Source organism: Asterias amurensis, chromosome 7, assembly GCF_032118995.1.
Source record: "Asterias amurensis chromosome 7, ASM3211899v1".
In the NCBI taxonomy this organism is placed as follows: Eukaryota; Metazoa; Echinodermata; class Asteroidea; order Forcipulatida; family Asteriidae; genus Asterias; species Asterias amurensis.
The window spans coordinates 5972872-5992141 of record NC_092654.1 but is presented as its reverse complement, the minus strand read 5'-3'; the positions used below and the strand labels follow the sequence as shown (position 1 = coordinate 5992141).

The 19270-nt window shown below is 42.0% G+C and overlaps 1 protein-coding gene across 2 annotated transcripts in view; it reads left to right on the top strand.

Moving 5' to 3' along the window:
- Positions 1–19270, top strand: part of LOC139939476 (vesicle-fusing ATPase-like) — a 220769-nt gene that overhangs the window by 39398 nt on the left and 162101 nt on the right. For both annotated transcript variants that reach the window (XM_071935430.1, XM_071935429.1), the window contains one exon: positions 7633–7711. In XM_071935430.1, the coding sequence (XP_071791531.1) occupies positions 7633–7711 (79 nt within the window). The remainder of the gene's footprint in view (positions 1–7632; positions 7712–19270) is intronic.

Here is a 19270-nt window from a genome sequence, read left to right as displayed (position 1 = left end):
ACAAAACAAACATTTTAAAACGTTTAAATTTATAACTTCAGTTGTAACTTTTAAGATTAATCTGAAGACATTTGTTTCCCAATGCCTAGTGTTTGTTGTTTTTTTATATTTGTGTTTAGGTATGATGTAATCTGTCAAATAACACTGCCATTGTGATACAATTTGTCAAACCTTTTAAATGAATGCATATGCCATAACTGCAAAATCATATTTAAAAACCAGGAAGGAATTGTTTTCACTATCTTAAAATCTTATATATCAAATACTAAAATAAATAAAGAACAATAATCAGTATTGAAAATAAGTTGTTCAAAAATCACTTATTAAATTGTCATTTTATTATTCTAGGCTAGACAGAGAAATGAAAGGGGTCATTTCACATTATTTAGTTACTGCATGGAATGGAAAAATTGGCCAGGGGTTCCCCTATGGGTAGTCAACCCAATAATACAATTTGCATGAATAAGATTTGTTAAAATACTTATTCATTAACAAATTGTTAAATTATATGTAGACCTATGTAATAATAATAAATTAATAATGTTTTTCCTTTATCCCTTCGTCAGTAACAAGTGATTTAATTGACTGAAATAGAAAAACTAAAATTAGGCCAATACTATTAGTGAATAGTTGATTATATTTTAGCCCAAAAATTATAATGACAAAAATGCAACAAAAAAGACCCATGAACCTTAAGAAGAAATCAAGCTTCATGCACTTGTTGGCTGACGCAGTAAACGCACTTTCCTTTGCTCTTTTACAGCGATCTTTTCGGGGCATTTTTGTGACTTTCTTTATTTGCTACAGTACAGTATACTATGAGTTCAATTTATCCTCAAACTTTTGTAAACACCGCGAAAGCGTTGTCAGGCGATTGCGCATGCTCGTAGCTGCATGCCAACTGCGCTTGTTTTCAACAGTGATCCTAAAACTTTGTGCTTCCTCTCGATGACGAAAATTAATTAGCACTTAAATGCTGTACAAATCATCATCTTCATTTATTTGCTATACGCATGCTTTACGTTACCTAATGATTTTCTGATTCCACGCTGCACTTCGTGATGAAAGTGACACTAACTTCATTTTAAATCACTCTTCGTCGATCGCCCACATCATGGAGGCATCGAGCCGTGCATCAACAAACGCACGTGAGGGACTGTCAAACTTGCTACTAAACAGACAGATGGTGCGCCGCCATCTTGTTCATGTGTATGTGTGTTGGCCAACTTCTACTGTACGGGTACCATTGAACGTGCACTTCAACACACACCGTCACGCGTGGACACCGGCGGTTTAATTTTAGGGTTTTTTCAATGCAGTGCAATGCAGTGTGCACTAAGCTGCTACGTAGGTTGCAACGTGGGGACCTGTGAATCGATTTTACTAAAATTAATATCATGATGTTACGGGCACCAACGGTAAGCCAATTTTCTTGTCGATCTTGGGGCCGGGATCTTATATGCGTACGTCTTTTATGTGTATAGTGTGACTGTAGTGTTAGCGAAATCAACTCGGGTAGATTTTTTAAATGTTTGACAACAGCGAAAAGATTGTTTTTTCTCGCCTAATTGCGTCTTTCGAAACGAGTCTTTTGACATTAAATATATGCATGTAAATTTTACAATTTAATAAAAGGCAACCGACGGCAGTTGGATAAAAAGGGCACGGCAATATATTGCCGTGAATTGTCGGTAATTTTGAGGGCATCACGGCAATGGCACAGGGCACCGACGGCAATTGCCGTCATCTACAACTTTACTCAGTCCTTAGGCGAAGATTTCCTCAGGATCCTCTACGCCTCAACAATCCTCTGACCAGCCCAGGCAGGTGAACAGAAGCGAGTGGGCTCGGAATTAAATCTCTCTCCTGACCATTCTTCAGCGTTCCGGGTGCTGCGGCCCCCGCCTGTCGGGCGGACGGGGCAGGGGTTAGGAGCTCCGCCTCCCAACAGAGTAAGGGAATCACAGTCAACCTCATTCACTGATCGCTCTTTCACCGATGACTGACTCTCTATCGGAATTTCCCTGGGTCAGTGGGGCTTCTGTCAAGGAGACCAAACAAAAGCGTTTAGTTTCCTCTTCTAATGATTCTTCAACAACATTGAAGATCAAAAAGAAGAAGGAAAAGGATACCATATCCCCTTTATGAAGGCGTTTGATTCAATCAACACTTCACTGGCAACCATCTCCCAACAGGGGCATCCACCTCACAGGGGGCTCATCCACCTTCCCGGACCCAGACTCGGGATTGATTGTTCAGGGGCTTATCGGAGCAGCTCCAGTCGATACCGGTCTTCCACACTCGTCCGAGGTAAATGATAGTGGGTCGTAGGTGCCTTGCACTCCGGAGCGTGACTGTCAATGGAGAGGTTCTCCTACAGCCATCTCACTGCACCCCTCAACTACTCTTGAGGCATTCGAAGGGGAGGAACCCAAAGGGGAAAGGAGCTCAAGTGAGTCACGTGCATGCTCCTTGAAAGACGAGCCCGCAGAACTGAGCAGTGTCTCATCATTCGAAACTCAGCTCCAGCTGGTGCAGTGGGACATGGTACGTGTCCTCAAGCTACCGACCGAAGCCATCCCAGAGGATTCATCGGGGCGTCGCTCCTTTAAGACACGAGCAGGAGGGGAAGAAACATGCAGAACACCGTTTCCGACCCTCCCATTGGACCGTCTTGAGGCGGTGACGCCCTGCCCCTGACCTGGGACCTGTCGGGGGCCGCCTCAGAGATTTCGCAGGGTCTTGGAACGAGATCACATCTGACGAATGGGCTGCCATTTAGAGCTCACAAGCACACCAGAATTCGCAAAACACGTGTAGGAACAAAGCAGGCTGTGCGTCCGGTAGCGGACTCGGAACAGTTCTAGGGGTTCCTCTTGTCTTCTTTCTAACGCCAAAAAAAGGAACTACGGAATGGCGACCTTTGATCAATCTGAAACTGTTCAATCGGTTCATCAGACCGAGATGCTTTCGAATGGAAACACTACAAGTGATTCTGGAATTGCTTCCAAAGGCAGTATGGGCAGCATCAAACGACCTCAAAGACCCTGTACAGCGGTGTGACCCAAAATATCTTTGTGTCAGCGAGTCAACCACACATGGACCTTTTTGCGACAAATAAACGCCAAACTCCGGGTGTTCAGTGCAGGATTCCATCATCCAGGGGCCTGGGCCACCGACGCCCTGGCCATAGACTGGACAGGCATATTCGCATATGCGTTCCCTATGGTATCCCTTCATCAGAGATTCATAGGGAAAATAGAGCTGGAATCATGCCGAATTCTCCTGATCGCTCCCTTCTGGCCACGCCAGCCATGGTTCTTAAGACTAGTGAGACTTCTAGTAGGGGACCCCTTGATCCTCCCGGATCAACATGATCTCCTATACCAGCCACACTCCCGACTACTGCCGTATTTTCCTGCGGATAAGACGCGTCTTATCTGACTTTTTAGACCCCAAAAACATTGATGCGTCTTATCTTTCGGTGCGCCTTGTCTGCTGACGATTGATTTTTTTTGATGATCACTGTGTGAAATAAAAAATACCTTCATGTCCAGTTCAAACAACGATCTTTGTGTGCAGAATCCTTACTCAATAATGCGGTCGAACAAGGCTACATTGTATTCAGACACTGAGACTGTATTTTCGTTCGAACAATGCCGCAATCCCCCAGACGGTCCAATTATTCCAACAATGCTGCAACGTTTTTATTCTCCATGACCGTGCTTTCATTCCATTAATGCCGCAATGCGTCTAGCTTTCGGTCCAACAGACGTCGGCGGTGTACAAACGTTTTTCTGTGTGGCCGGGTATTCGTTCTGAAAACGATTGACAATCAATAACTTCATACAAACATCATTCACCCAACAGCTATTGTGTGGTAAACTTTGAGGGTTTTTATTGTAGAGAACAACGATCTCTGAAGTGTGCTTTTTTAAAAGGATGGGGTAATAATTTGTTTTTGTATTTGCCTCTTTTTAGACCTTTGTGATTGATAAGTGCTTTGGGAACTTAACTGTCATCTTTGGTAGGACAAGAGTTTTATATTATTGTTACAATAAACGTTCAAATCGTATTAATATTTATTGCCTCTTTTTAGACGTTTGCTTTTAAAAAGTATTATGGGAACGTAGCATTATCTTACTAGGATATGATTTGTATTTGTTTGTAAGGCCAAATAAAATAATACAACACTATAGCCAAAAAAAATAGGGAAGAAACCACATTTTAATTTATTGAATTATTTTATTGCTTCAAAACTTCGGGTAGGAACGGTTGTTAAAACCATGGTTGCCCTTGCATGAAACTTGCCTGTAAAATCAACGATGTCCAAGTTCAGACTCGAAAATCTCTCAAAATGACACAGAAACTTAGCACCAAAACGCAACCGTTCCGAGGTCTGTAAATTTAATCACGCAACACAAAAGCAGATATCACGCCTATAGTCGTTGTTACTGTGCTTGTGACAATAAATACAAGAAACATTGAACGCTAGAGGGCGTTTTGGAACGATGTAATAGCGGGAGGTTAAACGCCCTCTATTGGTAAAAATTACGCGAACCACCAATAAACGCATTGAGACAAGACTCGACGTGTCTGGGCTAGACTGGGCCCCTGTCTTTATCCGCAAGGATAAAGACGGGTCCCTCCCTGCCACTAGATCCAGTGATTCCCATTGGATACAATGAACGTGCAGTGACATAGATGCCCAAATAGTCACTGCTCTCAAGTCCGCAATGGAATTTGACTGCGTATCTATACGTTCATGCTTGGGATCCGCACAGTCACGTGGGAATTTTGGCGCATTTCCAGGCAGCGCAAATGCGAGGGCGTAGCGCAACCCGTCGGCGAACATCGCTCAATACGGTGCCCACATGTCTCCAACATCTGTTGTGCAATCTCGAGATTGAGCAGCGCAATCCACAGTGTACATGTGCATATTAATGTGCATGCAGCGACATCCCGGCAGAGGATACATTACCACACACACACTCACGCTACGTCCGTCTGTCGTTGCAATGTATCTGTACCAGCAAGGATCCTCGTTGTGGGACGTCGGATGTCCAGGGAGGCATTGTGTTCATGTTGCAAATAAAATTAACTTCAGACAGTGCGTGGACCATGGTTTCTGCCCGCTGATTGGGCCGAACTTTATGTTATTAACAATATACAGCGTTGGCTGATTGGATAAAGGTCGGTATACGTAGGTTCTCAAAGGCAACAAATTACGTCTTTGTGTCAATGTACCGACACTGGGTGGCGCTAGGTGTTCTTTTGTGTGCGGTTAAACGTGCGCCTTGTGCGGCGGTGCGCCTTGTCTGCTGAGGTTGAATTTTTTTGGGTCATTTTAGCGTTCTGCGCCTTGTCCGCCGAGCGTCTTATCTGCAGGAAAATACAGTACATCCGGCGCCGGGAGACCTCCACCTGGCGTCTTGGCCACTGTCAAACGATCCCTCATTATAGCAGGTCTTTCTGAGGAAGCTGCGACCCTCGCAGAGGAAGCTGCGACCCTCGCAGCGGAGGGGCGTTGCCTCTACATGCAAAAGGTTTACAACAGCCGGCGTCAACATTTTAGTCAGTGGTGCGACGACTGAGCTGTGGATCCGATAACTGCATCTTAAGCAATGGTGCCGGATTTTCAGGTTCACCTATTTCATTCCCAACTGAAGGTGACAACAATAAAGAATTACAGATCGGCCATTGCGGCAGTCCATGAAGGGTTCTCCGATGGCTCGAGCTGGTCCCATCCTGGGACTTGGGGCGGGTGCTAGAGAACTTAGCAGCAACCCCCCTACGAACCAGCACACCTGTCATAATTGTTGCAACTTTCAATCAAGCTGGCCTTCCTCATAGCTGCAGCTTCAGCTAAGAGGGGATCTGAAATCCTGGCACTTCATCCAGTGGTAACTGGGAGGGGTCCGCCTTGTCCCCTAGGCTTCGTTCCTGACTAAGAACAAATGGCAGTTTTTTCCCCTCCTGATATCTTTATTCCCAAAATTGCTTCGGTATCATCGGTTCGAACAGACAGGCTCTGGTGCCCCATACATTACCTCAAACTTTTTATCTCAACCACTCCCCCCCCCATGGTCCAGCCTCCAAAGATAAAATCAAACAATGGATTGTATCAGCAATAAAGTCAGCAAACCCCGACTGGCTGTCCGACAAGGACACATGCAGTCAGGGACCCAAACGTGCACACGACGTCCGTGCCGTGTCAACATCCTGGGCGTTTTTCAGGGGGATCTCCTTTGCAGAGATCTCACAAGCAGCTTGCTGGAAGGGCCCATCAACCTTCACCACTTGCTATCTGCGTGATGTGCTTCAGAATGCTGAGAAAAAGAAGAAGTATTAAGAAAACAAATAATTGATGTCTTATATGGTAAAGCATCTACAAGGATTTGTAAAACAACACTTTAAAAAACATTTTAGGCCAGGTTTAGTTTCCTTTGGTTTTAAAAAATTCTCAGGTTTTATTGGGACCTTAATTTTGATTATAAATTAGTCTCCATGTAAGCCTTATGATATGACGATAATATCGTCACGATATGATATTGAAAACAATATCTCCAATATCGATGTTGGTTTTTAATTTATTGAAATATCGCCATAAAACAATTTTTTTTATCAAAGACTATATCTTCCAAAATACGTTATTTTAACACCGTCTTTGAGTATTTTCCCAAGGATTTCTTACAATCTTGCAGGTAAATAAGATTTGTTTGGGCTGTTGTTGTTTACCTTTGAGTTTTTTCCGAATTCAAATTAAAATTTTGGCTCACTGCATACCTTTGTGTACATCCTCATGTCTAGCCATGGTGGTCTCCCTCTGATGTTTCTACATGGAGCGGTATCCAGTACCTTGATCCCACGGTTATTCTGGTACTTTATTATTAGGGGATGAATGAACTGAGTGTTGCCATGGCCACGCGTGGGTGTGAAGCTGTAGGGGAAATTCCCTTGGCCAGAAATCACCACGTTGTCGGGAAATGTCGGACGCACTGAAAATATGGGTTCAACGACTTTCCGTCAACTCAATGTCAACTTGCGTGGTGCCGTCAACTCGCCATCAACACCTCCAATAATACATATAAAATCCACAAAAGGGTAATAGAACTGTACAGTATTAGCCAAAAGAGAATTTTTACTAGATTTAGGTTACATTTCGGTGATAAAAATTGCGCTTTCCTGCATTTGGAACTGTCTTGGCCCAAGACGTAATGATCGGTACCGTGTGCTTAATTATGTACCCTGCTTCGTGTAAATTGATCGTTGACAGCATGGTAAAGACTAAACCACACCCTTCCATCTGTGTTGGTCGTGTTGACTGCGAGTTGATGAACACAAGCGAGTTGACTGAATATTTACGTAACACGCACTTTTGTTGCAGCATTGGTGGCCATTTCGATGTCTTAAAGCCATTGGACACTTTCGGTAAACAGTATTGTCCAAAGGCCCACACTTTGTGTATCACAACTGATATAAAAATTAACAAACGACCTGTGAAACCTGTCACAAAAATTTTAATTTGTGCTTTCGCAAGGTTAATAATGTGTTCCTAACCACATATATGATGTATAATGGAATAACCTAAAGAATTTGCTTGATGCCAATTTAATTTTCCTTTTCCTGCAGTGTCACCCTACGCTTTTGACAGAAATACTCAGCTAATTGGGAGCATCAAATTTGAAGTAGATTTCTTGCAGAAAAAGAAGTAAGTACTCTTGATGAAGTGTTAAGATTTTGTGGAACCATCTTGAATATCCAGTTGGACCTTCTGACGATCCTCTTGATCTTTGAGGTTATCAACAGATATCTGAGTTGCCTCTCTTCACTAAAGGGGGGCTTGTGTTTTATTCAATAAAATCTTTATAGACATGTTAGTGGAATTCAGATTATTAACACATTACATTTTTTTTAAACGCTCATTTCGTAAACACTCCTTAATTGGTAGCTTGCAGTAGCATGCTACTTTTATGTTTCTTTTGCTCAGCAACACTATCATGGTGTATGTTAGCTAGGATGTAAGGGGTCTAAATGCGCTGCCGGACGGTATGTGGCTACCACCGCTGCCGGACAAGCCTCGCTCGGTCGGTACGTTGAACAACTTCAAAGAGAGGAGGGGTTCCTTGGCCCGTTGTCTTGCGTTTCATTATAACATTTATAAGGACTAGCATCATCAGTACAGTAGCTGGTAGATTTGTCCCATAATTGGAAGCTGCTGTACTAAGTGTATGTTAATTTTAGTGTAGTAGTATGGCAAGAGTTAGTTTATGAAATTGATCTTCAGTCACGAGCCATCTTCTACCGTCTGGTATGTTTTCGACCAACACATATTTTGGATCCCCAACTTTGATTTACCGCGAGAAATGTAGTGAATAATTTGTCTACATTAAAGACAAAATAAACAGCTGGGTTCCTTATCTCATGAAAGCAAACATGGCTGAAAACAGAATGTTATTAAGTGATTGTGCTTCAAGGGGATGGGGTGTGTTGTACTGTCATATGTCCAACATCTAAGAATCCTAACCAAGTAGCCATTACACCTGGATACTTTTTGAACTTTTCTCAAACACATTTCACACACTGTATGGTCTAATTTTCTTCCTTCTATTTCTACATCCATGATTGATGCATTAAACGCGGTTGTTTTATCTTGTTGAAAGTTTCTGTAGTTGTGCTACGATGTTTGTTGCAAATTATACACCATTGATTTCCAGCGACTTACAGTAAACAACTTTGAAGGGATTTCTCCCTCGCCGGCCGCCGTTGCCATTTTTTTTTTTTTACAACACAGGGCTTGTTTATACGTCGACGAGCACATGTGCCAGTGCTTGCAGAACATTGTGATTGACATCGCAGCGAGAGTTAATAGGTCAACCAACAACCAATGAGAACGGGTTGTTAGTAAACATTAGCATAATGAGCTCCGCCCTAAATTTTGCCAGATACAAAACCATCAAGGCGCTACTTAGAAAGTACTCACAAACCGTACGTGTACCGTACAGATGGTACATGTTATGTCAGTATGTATGTGTACGTATGCTGTACATGTATTATATGCACTGTGTTATGTATGGAGGGTGCGCTGGCGAAATTCAGTGATGGTGATGGGGACTGGGATTTTGCAGGTCGCAGCTGGCTGGAGCGCCTTGATCAAGGCTAGAAAAACATTTGCAAACAATCTTAATTCGTTTTCTACGGCCGGAGACCACCGACATTCTTTTTATGATAACAAAGTCAATATTACATATTTCATAATTTCCAATCAGCAAAACCTAACGAGTGTCACAACTCATCACAGGAAAGGCCAATTTGTTTGCTTCAAACTACAGTAAAAGCTCACAATCGACAGTTTCTAATGAAGCACTGTGCGCATGCAACGTGGCTAACATCGTCTACTGCGCATGCGACTTTACCACTTCAATAATTATAAATGGAAAACGATGTGATACCAGCGACGGCAGGGAAAGGTGGTAACACACATGGGGTACAAAGAGCTCGCTGCGGTCGGAATGTATACAGCCTTTTACAGGCGCCGCGGTTCACCTGCATAGTGTTTCCACTGGAGGTGGGCGCAGCGATAATCGGATTAATTTGAGCTTTGGGGATTAAGACTGGAGTTGTAACTCCTTCTGTGACTTGCTCTATGGTGAGATTGATATATTACTGCCAGTCTTTTTTTCGTAATTTTCAACAATGTGTTCCAATAGTGTTGAGGTTTTCAGAATAATTAAAAAGAGTAACATGCCTGTGATATTTTTTCACAGGGCTCGGGAAAGTACTGAGTATACAGTGCTAACACACATCGGTGTATATGATTGGGTAAAAACAAAAATTAATATTCTTTATCCCCGATGCAAATTTAACATCTATAATAAAAATGTTATTTTTTAAAACAATGTTGAGCATTGGACTGTGTATAAAAAACTTAAGACTAAATGTTTGATGTTTTAGAACCAAATTTGAACATGGAGGAAGGAAGAGAATTTGAACAACAAAAAACAGACATGCAGAATTTGTTTAAACAAAAACCAAACTCTATGTCACTGGTTTCAGTTGAAGGAGCTGAAACAATGAAAACACAATTTGCCTTCAGGGTTGATTTTTTTAAAAAATTGACCCAGTCTATCCTGGGCCCTTTACTTATTCATCGCGATTTATGGAGCGTCACGTCCCACGATACATAGCTTTGTTACAGCACTAAATAAAGCGAATTTTCGGAACATGATGTGTGCCACAAATCTAATCTGTCTACTGTTTTTCTTCTGTTTTTTTTTTTTTGGGGGGGGGGGCGGTTAGAGCATAGGCCTCTTTTTAGTTAATTCTCATCTGAATTGATTACAATCATGCTAACTACTACTCACGGAGAGAGGACGTGGTGCACTTAAAACCTTCATTGGGAGGTGCACAACTGATGGCACGTGAGGAACGGAGTATGAGGAACTTTAGCGTTGGGTGTTGGAATGTCACCACACTCAACTATGCGTTAGCTCCTGAGCATCTCATGATTGCACTCAAGGACTACCGCTATGACATAATCGCACTGAGTGAGACACACCTTCTCGGTCAAGAAGAAGTATGTAAAGGAAGAATGCTGCTATCAGGAGGAAGGAAGCATTATGCAGGCGTGGGAATTCTCATGTCATCATGTGCTAAAAGAATACTTCTTACATCATATCACATGTCGGACAGGATGATGGCTGCTCGGTTTCAGCTCACCAAGGGCACACTACTTTTTGTGGCAGTTTATGCACCGACTTCATCAGCGGATACAGATGTCTTGGATGAGTTCTACGAGCAGCTACAAGACTGGAAAGACAACAACCGAAAGACAAGAGATATCCTGATAGTGGCTGGAGACTTCAATGCCAAGCTAGGTAACCAACACACACCTCCTGTCATGGGCCCCCATGGAATCGGGGAAAGAAATGCTAGTGGCGACCGTCTCTTTGATTTTTGCATGGCTAATAACATCACAGCTGCACACTCATGGTTCCGCAAACGTGCCTCGCAAAAAGTCACTTGGATCTCAAGGGCAGGCAATGCCAAAAATGCTATAGATCACATTCTCATCGATCAACAGTCAAGAAACCACATGACTGATTGTCGCTCATTCAGTGCATGTTTTGACACAGACCATCGTCTTGTTCTCTGTAACATTAAGCTCAAGTTTAAGAGACCATTCAATCGCAGCATAAATAGCAGGAAGCCCAACATCGACTCATTGAAAAATGAGCAGACTGCTGACAGGTTGCGCTGTATCTTGAAAGAGAAGCTAAAACACGGTGAACAACTTGATCACATTGCTGCAGTGATACATGAAGAAACCATCATGACATGTGGTTTCAAAGCAACACAGGCCAACCAGCCATATTTGAGCCAGGCCTCCATTGACCTCATCCACACAAAAAAGGGAGCAAAGAACTCGGACCCTGCTCGATATAAACAACTTGTGAAAGAGGTCAAGCGATCAACCCAGAACGATCTTGATGGTTGGCTTGTAGAGCAGATTGCAACAATGAACGAAGCACAACGTACTCATAATGTCAGGGCACTCTTCAAAACGGCAGATACTCTCTTTCAAAAAAACCAAAACCTCCAGAGGTGAACATCAAGGATGAGAATGGTAAGCTGCTGCAGATTAGCAGATGGGAAGAGTATTCAAAGAAGCTGTTTGTCTCTGTCTCCATTCAGCCAAACAATGGGGAATACACCCTTCCAACCATTGAGGAAACAGCAAAAGCCATTTCAGATCTCAACAACAACAAGGCGACTGGATGCGACAATGTCACATCTGAGAGCATTAAGATCTCCGCACAAGAGCCACAGATCTTGGATATCCTGCATGAAGCAGTATGCGCTATATGGAAGGAAGGGAAATGGCCCACGACCATGACAAATTCAATATACATAGCTCTACACAAGAAGAAAGATAGACAGGATTGCAGCAATTATAGAACATTGGCACTCATCAGTCATGCAAGTAAAATTGTACTCGACCTCATCCAGGCAAGACTCAAGAAAATCGCACAGTTTCAAGTCAACGAAACACAGTGCAGTTTCAGTGAAGGAAAGGGTACAACAGATGCCGCATATCTTCGCAAATCAGTATCGGAAGCCTACGTCACTGCCAAAACTCCACTCCATCTGGTCTTTGTGGATTACAAAAAAGCCTTTGACTCAGTTAACCACGAGCTCATGTTTGCAAAACTTAGCGAACTCGGTGTTGAGGGTGATGTACTGAGACTCATTGAAGACCTGTACCTGAATGCAAATGGTCAACTCCGATGGAAGGGTCAACTCACACAGGTTTTTGACACCCCAGCTGGTGTGAGACAAGGCTGCCCACTCTCTCCAACACTTTTCAGCCTCTACACAGAATGCTTGATGAGGGAGTAGTACTTCCGTACAGCACATCTCAGAGCCCCCGATGTGAGTGGTCTCAACATCAAAGAGCTGAGATATGCTGACGATCTGGTCCTGATGGCTCTCTCCAGAAAGCATGCTGAGGACATGCTTGCCATTCTTGGAGATATCTCAGAGGAGTATGGCCTTGTAATACATCCGGGTAAGACAGAGTACCTCGTCATCCAGAAGGTTTTAACAGATTCGACAATCACCTTTCTTGGAGCCATTATACCACGTGTCAGCAAGTTTCGCTATCTTGGCACAACAATAACTCACAATCTCAATGACAGCGAAGAAGTCCGGATAAGAATAGGGATCGGAAAGGCAGCACTTCGGAAGTACAAATACTTGGCATCTTCGTGTGTTTCCCTTGACACAAAGTTACAGCTAGTACAGTCTTTGGTGATTGCCAAAGTGCTGTATAACTCCACCACACTCACCTTTAAAGCAGCTGACCTAAAGCGCTTCGATGCTTTTGGCAGAATGATTTGGCGAACCCTGCTGGGCATAAAGTGGTCAGACTTCATCACAAATGAAAGGCTGGCTGAACTGATTGGTGGACGGTGGTGTCTCACGAGTGATGAGGTCTTAGAAGAGCGGAAGGCGAAATGGTGCGCTCATGTGATGAGATAGGGAGGCCTACCCAGCGCAGCTATAGATGATCTGCCTACAGGCACAATTCGAGGCAGAGGCCGCCCTAAGCTGCGCTGGATGGACAACGTCACAAAGTGGAGTGGAAGAAGCGTCAAAGAACTGAGACGAGAAGCGATTGAAAGACACCAGGTGATGGCGGCAACTCCAGGAGTGCGCCACCATTACAACCTGAGGACGAGGCGGCCACGGACGCAAGTCTATGCCGAATGATGATGATGATGAATTGATTTCCACTTTATGGACATTATTTGTCCTGCATGTCTCTGTTTTTTTTTTATGATGCCTATATAATACCTTTTTTCTGGGCCGGTTGTATAGGGTTTTTGAGTCGGATTTTCTGACTACAATTTCACTTTTTAAATTTTGTGGTTTGCTACATTTTGACCCTTTGTCAAGTAAATTTTTATAGTGTGCGTTTTTGTGGTTGCAGTGGCGATCTTACCTTTTTTTCCAATTCAATTTTGTCTCCTTTTTATCAGAAATGGGGTTGATTTACTCTGGGTCCGCCTGACGCTTATCTTTTTGTATTTTATTCCATGTAATATGATTGTTTGTAATGCAATGTTTTTACTAAATTTTTGCTACTTTTTAACTGTTGTGTATTTTTAACAAACCATATTGCTATTTTTGCTCATGTTTTTTAATCCTGCATTTTAATGTTTTCTTGACTGTACAGTGCACTTATCGAAAAGAGAAGGTGTTCCTGGTTGTGGCTGCTTAATGCGCCGTAGCACCTTGTAAACCCTTATATATATAAGGTGCTAAATAATTGGGTCTCAGAATTCATCACTGCAATAACCTATCTTTATGAAAGTTTGTATATACTCAGCGCCTTGAGTACCTTGTTTGGTAGATACGTGCGCTATACAAGACTTCAATATTATTATTATTATTATTATTATTATTGTCCAACTGCAAATGTCCCACAACGACAATTATTATTAAAAAGGCGGGATGTCCTACAATGTATATTTTTGTTTAACAATACTCGAAAGTCTCAGAACGTGATTATTATTTAAAAGACGGAGAATGGACCTTTTTTTAAACTTAACCAAAATATTGTCCGTTCTCTAAAAAATATAAAACTTTTTGTAAACAATACTCGAAAGGGGATTTTTATTTAAAAGACGGGCGAGTATGGACATTCTTAAAATTTAAACCAAAAATTGGAAATGTCCCACAATGACAACTATGATTAAGAAAGACAGGAGTTCGATCATTCTCTATATAAAACAGTTTGTTTACTCGAACGTCTCAGAACGGTACTATTATTTAAAAGACGGAGATCTGGCGTTCTGTTTTCAATTTTCAAAATTATTGCCCAACTATTCTTATTAAGACGGAAGTTCGGACATTCCATATATAAAATTTAAAAAAAAATTCAACAATACGCACAAGTCTCTGAATGGGATTATTATTTAAAAGACTAAGTACAGCGATCTTGCCACTAATTAAGTAAAGTAAAAAAAGGCAGGTAGGCCTATCCGGACGTTCTTTTTTCCCGTTGAACAAAGTTATTGTCCAACTGGAAATGTCCCACAAAAAAATAACGAAAGTTATCATTAAAAAGACATTATTAAAAGACGGAAGTTCGCACATTTTCTATTATAAAACATTTTGATAACGATACTAAAAAGTCTCTGAAAGGGATTATTTTTTAAAAGACGGGAGTACGGATGTTTTTGTTTTTATTTTAATTAAGTTGTTATCCAAATGCAAATGTCCCGACGAAAATTATTTAAAAAAAATGTAAGTTTAGACATTTTCTATATAAAACATTTTGTTAACAATACCCGAAAGTCTCAGAACGGGATTATTATTTAATGACGGAGTACAGACGTTATTTTTTCCATATTCATAAAATTATTGTGCAAATGTCCCACAATGACAATTATTATTAATAAGACGGGAGTTCGGACATTCCCTATATAAAAAAACATTTTGTTAACAATACCCAAAAGTCTCTCAACGGGATTATTATTTAAAAGATGGAGTACAGACATTCTGGCCACTAGTTAAATAAAAGACGGGGTAGGCCTATCCGGATGTTCTTTTTTCCATTACAAAAATTATTGCCCAAGTTGCACATGTCCCGATGACAACTATTATTAAAAAGGTGAGAGTTCGGACACTTTCTATATAAAACATTTCGTTAACAATACTCAAAAGTCTCAGAACAGGATTATTATTTTAAAGACGGGGTACGGACATCCTTACAATTAAAATGAAAGTATTTTCCAACTGCAAATGTCCCACAACGCCCAAGTATTTTTTTAAAAGATGGGATTTCCGACATTCTCTATTTAAAACATGAGCAAAGTACATTTATACTCCAACGGTGTCCAAGTCTCTGACCCTAACAGTCTCTGAACGGGATCATCATGTAAAAGTCAGTATATGGGCGTGTATCACAACTTATATATAAAATAACAAACCTGTAAAAATTTAGGCTCAATCGGTCATCGGAGTCGGGAAAAAGTAACAGGAAAACCCACCCTTGTTTCCGCAGGTTTGGCCATGTCATGACATGTGTTTAAAATAAATCCGTAATTCTCGCTATCGAGAATTGATAATTGTTTTAATGTTTTCTCAAAAAGTAAAGCATTTCACATAATAGTATTTCAAAAGAAGTCTTTCACCATTACCTTCTGGTAAGTTATTTGTAAATCTGTGAACTTTATTTTTTTTTGTTCCGAAAGTGTATAATGGCTTTTTAAACAAAATTTTTGTCCAACTGCAAATGTCCCTCAACAACAACTATTCTTAACAATAAGATGGACAAAAGTTCGGACATTCTCTGCATGAAACATTTTGTTAACAATACTCCAAAGTCTGAAGACGGGATAATTATTAAAAAGATGGATAAGATGGCCATACTGCTGGAACCGTCGCCAGACCACAAAGGATTTTCTGACAATGCTTTGTGTGGTCGGCACAAGTCAGTTGTGCTTTATGTGGTCGGCAGAAGACTTTATGGACCATGTTTACACAGTAACTACACTCAGATCCGTCTGCAAACGGGCACCGCTGAAGAATTCTCTTCAGGTCATTATTTACGCATGAATGCTCCTCAATAGCCCTAATTCAACATGGTAAATGGGTACTCCCCCAACCCCCTCGCTCCCACTCATAATCACACGTTATCGCTCGAACCCGCTCGAACTCGCTTGTAATCACTCGTTATTGTAACCAGTGACTCATGGGTACCCATTTCCCATTTTGATAACTTCCTTTAATCATAACTGTACATGTACGTCATGATGGCGTCATGCATTCTTGAGTTATGAAAATTCAAAGTTTATTATTTCAAAAAATCACAACTTTTGATCCACATGATGGATTCTTACAATCGATACACCATCGGAAAGGTCGTTAAAAACTCAGTAAACACCTCGCAGACATGACCCCATTTCGACCTTGTGTTCTGGTTCAAATCAGATTTTTTGTATATTTCCGTCAAAAATACACTTTTTGTTTTGACTACGGCCATATTCATTGATTACTATGGTTCTCGTCCGATCACTGAAGTTTAAGCAACATCGGGCCAGGTCAGTACTTGGATGGGAGACCACTTGGCGACCAAATTCTTTTTTTTTTCCCTTCCTTTTTTTCCCCCCTTTTTTTTCTATAAATAGCTTCACTCACTATTATGTGAAACACCATACTTGTATGGGAGACCACTTGGCGACCAAATTCTTTTTTTTTTTCCTTCCTTTTTTTTCCTCTTTTTTTTCTTCTATAAATAGCTTCACTCCCTATTATGTGAAACACCATACGCGTGGCCCATTATGTGAAACACCATTAGGAGTACGGCGATTCGGCACAATGGACGAGTTGACTTTTCTATTTTACTTGCAGCGGTCGAGTTGGACAACGAGTTCGTACACTGATCGAGTTGGTAGCGGTGGTTGAGTTGACTAATGACTAACTTTCCAACCACAATAAACATGTCAAATGTGAGTGTGATTTTCCATGGAGGTAGCGACCGCAGATTAAGCGAGTCTCACACTTTTACGCACCGCAACCATTTTCTCACGCTTTGGGCCAGACAGGGTAACAAAATAATAATGCACAATCTTTAGATTGAATGCAGTTTATCAGAATTATCAACTTGGGCTGGCATACAAACAGAGCGCGAATTTGCAGATTGCGCACGCTTTGGTTCTCTCACCAGATTCAGCTGACAATTTATTCGGCAATTATTCGGCAGAGCGCAAAACGCGAATTGCGCACAAGTTTGTCCCAATCCGTTTAGCAAATTTGTTAAATGCTCCTCACGTGCATACTCAACACAACAGGTAGAAGTCATGAGCGGAGGATTTTGCACATCGTTTTAGCCGGAAATTAATTTTCTTGGGGAATTAATCTGACACAATCGTACCTCCACATTGACCAGCCACATCTCCTGTGTACCTCATTTCAGTTTGAAGTATACTGGAGAGGTTTTTCGTGCATTTTAAAAAACAAATTCTGCACAATTTTGGTATTTAGCCTATTTTGTTTTCTTCCCCGCAGCAAGTTCTTTTTTCGGGCGACGATTCCGTTAATTTCGGAGTAAAACAAAATATTTTTAGGGGGTTGAAAAATCTAACGCATAGCTGGCCTCTGAACTTGGCACCGATCTTCACGGGTTTTGGTCACAACAAAGGTTGATGAAAGTTTTAACCCAGGGCTAAAAAAACTGGGCCTGCGGTCCGGTGCGAGGCCTAAATGTGCATTATAAACATCCATGCAGGGCACACTAGTAAAAGTACTATGAAAGTACATGCACAATGCAAACCACATGTAGTTTTATTTTTAATACTGCATTACAAATCAATGCCTCAGTCCCCAACCTTCCCTGGGCACGGCCCTCGATGTCCGATCAAGGCTGGAATGTAAGCTTGGGCGATTCCAGAAATTGGGGCTTGGTTCCGGTTCCGAAAAAAAAAGCTCGGTTCTGAGACATACCCGGTTCCAATTCAATATAAAACATAAGCCGCCCGTCCCGAGCTCACACACACACCATTGAGCCGATCTATTTTAACTGAAAATAACCAAGTTAATCAGACATCGGTCCCGAGCTCACACACACACAATTGGAGCCGATCTATTTTTAACGAAAATACCAGAATACGTACCCCAAGTTGATCAGACATCGTGCCACCGAGCACCTATTCTCCCTGCATTTAAACAAGTCTTTGATTTGGCCGGTGATACGTCCATTGTGTAGCAGTACGTCCGTAATGCAGTACGTCCGTAGTGCAGTACGTCCGTAGTGCATGCAGTGTGTCGTCTCTGTACATACAAGTGTACATGCCTGCATGGGGCAAGCTTTTATGAATATGGATATATCGGCAGCCAATCACAACGTGCTGTCTATTTTGACTTTGGACATACATGCATGAGATATACATGTATACAGGTGGTGGTTGTAGATGCCTATGCATTAGAGGGGGCTATGCACTGTGTATGCAGCCACACGTGATAGTTGATACTCATGTCGGCTTGAAGCCTTTGCACACTGTATCTGCGGTCACCGCTTTCAACATCAAGCCTCAATTTCTGGAGCCGGTTCGTCGCAGGATCGGCTCCACAGAGTCTTTTATAATTGGGACTCGGTCTTTTAAAATCGGAACCGACAAAAGCAGGTACCCAGTTCCACAGAAGAGTGGAACCGCCGGTCCGGTTTTCAATTTGGAACTGGGTAGAACCGGGTAACCGAAGGAACCGCCCAAGCTTACTGGAATGCCTGCGGATTTTTCAGCAGTATGTTTCCCCTCTTTCTTTCTACTGGCCAAGATGGCCCCAGCAATTGCCAGGCTCAGGCTTTTGGGCCAGTAGTTGTGGTGAATGAAATAATGTAGGTTTTGAATGCAACCAATCCAGTTGCACGTGTTCATGTTTTACTGTCCCAGCCGACACCACACCAGTCATCCCATTTCAGTCACGGCCTGGCTGGTCCCTCACCTACCATGGTGGATGGTCCGGGCCAACCTTGTGGTTGGGGTGGGGGGCACCCTTTACCCCTGCCAGAGAAGATGAAAGCTGAGTACGAGCATCATAAACTTTAGGTCATTTTGACTAAAACACAAGAAATGTTGTCTGAGAAAGATCTCGAGAAGTACTTGTCATATCAACTCCAATCTTGGTTTGTGGATTGGTCTTGGGATCCCCCCCCAACCCTAGAGGTCTGACAATGTTGGACTATAGGCAAAAAAAAAAAAGA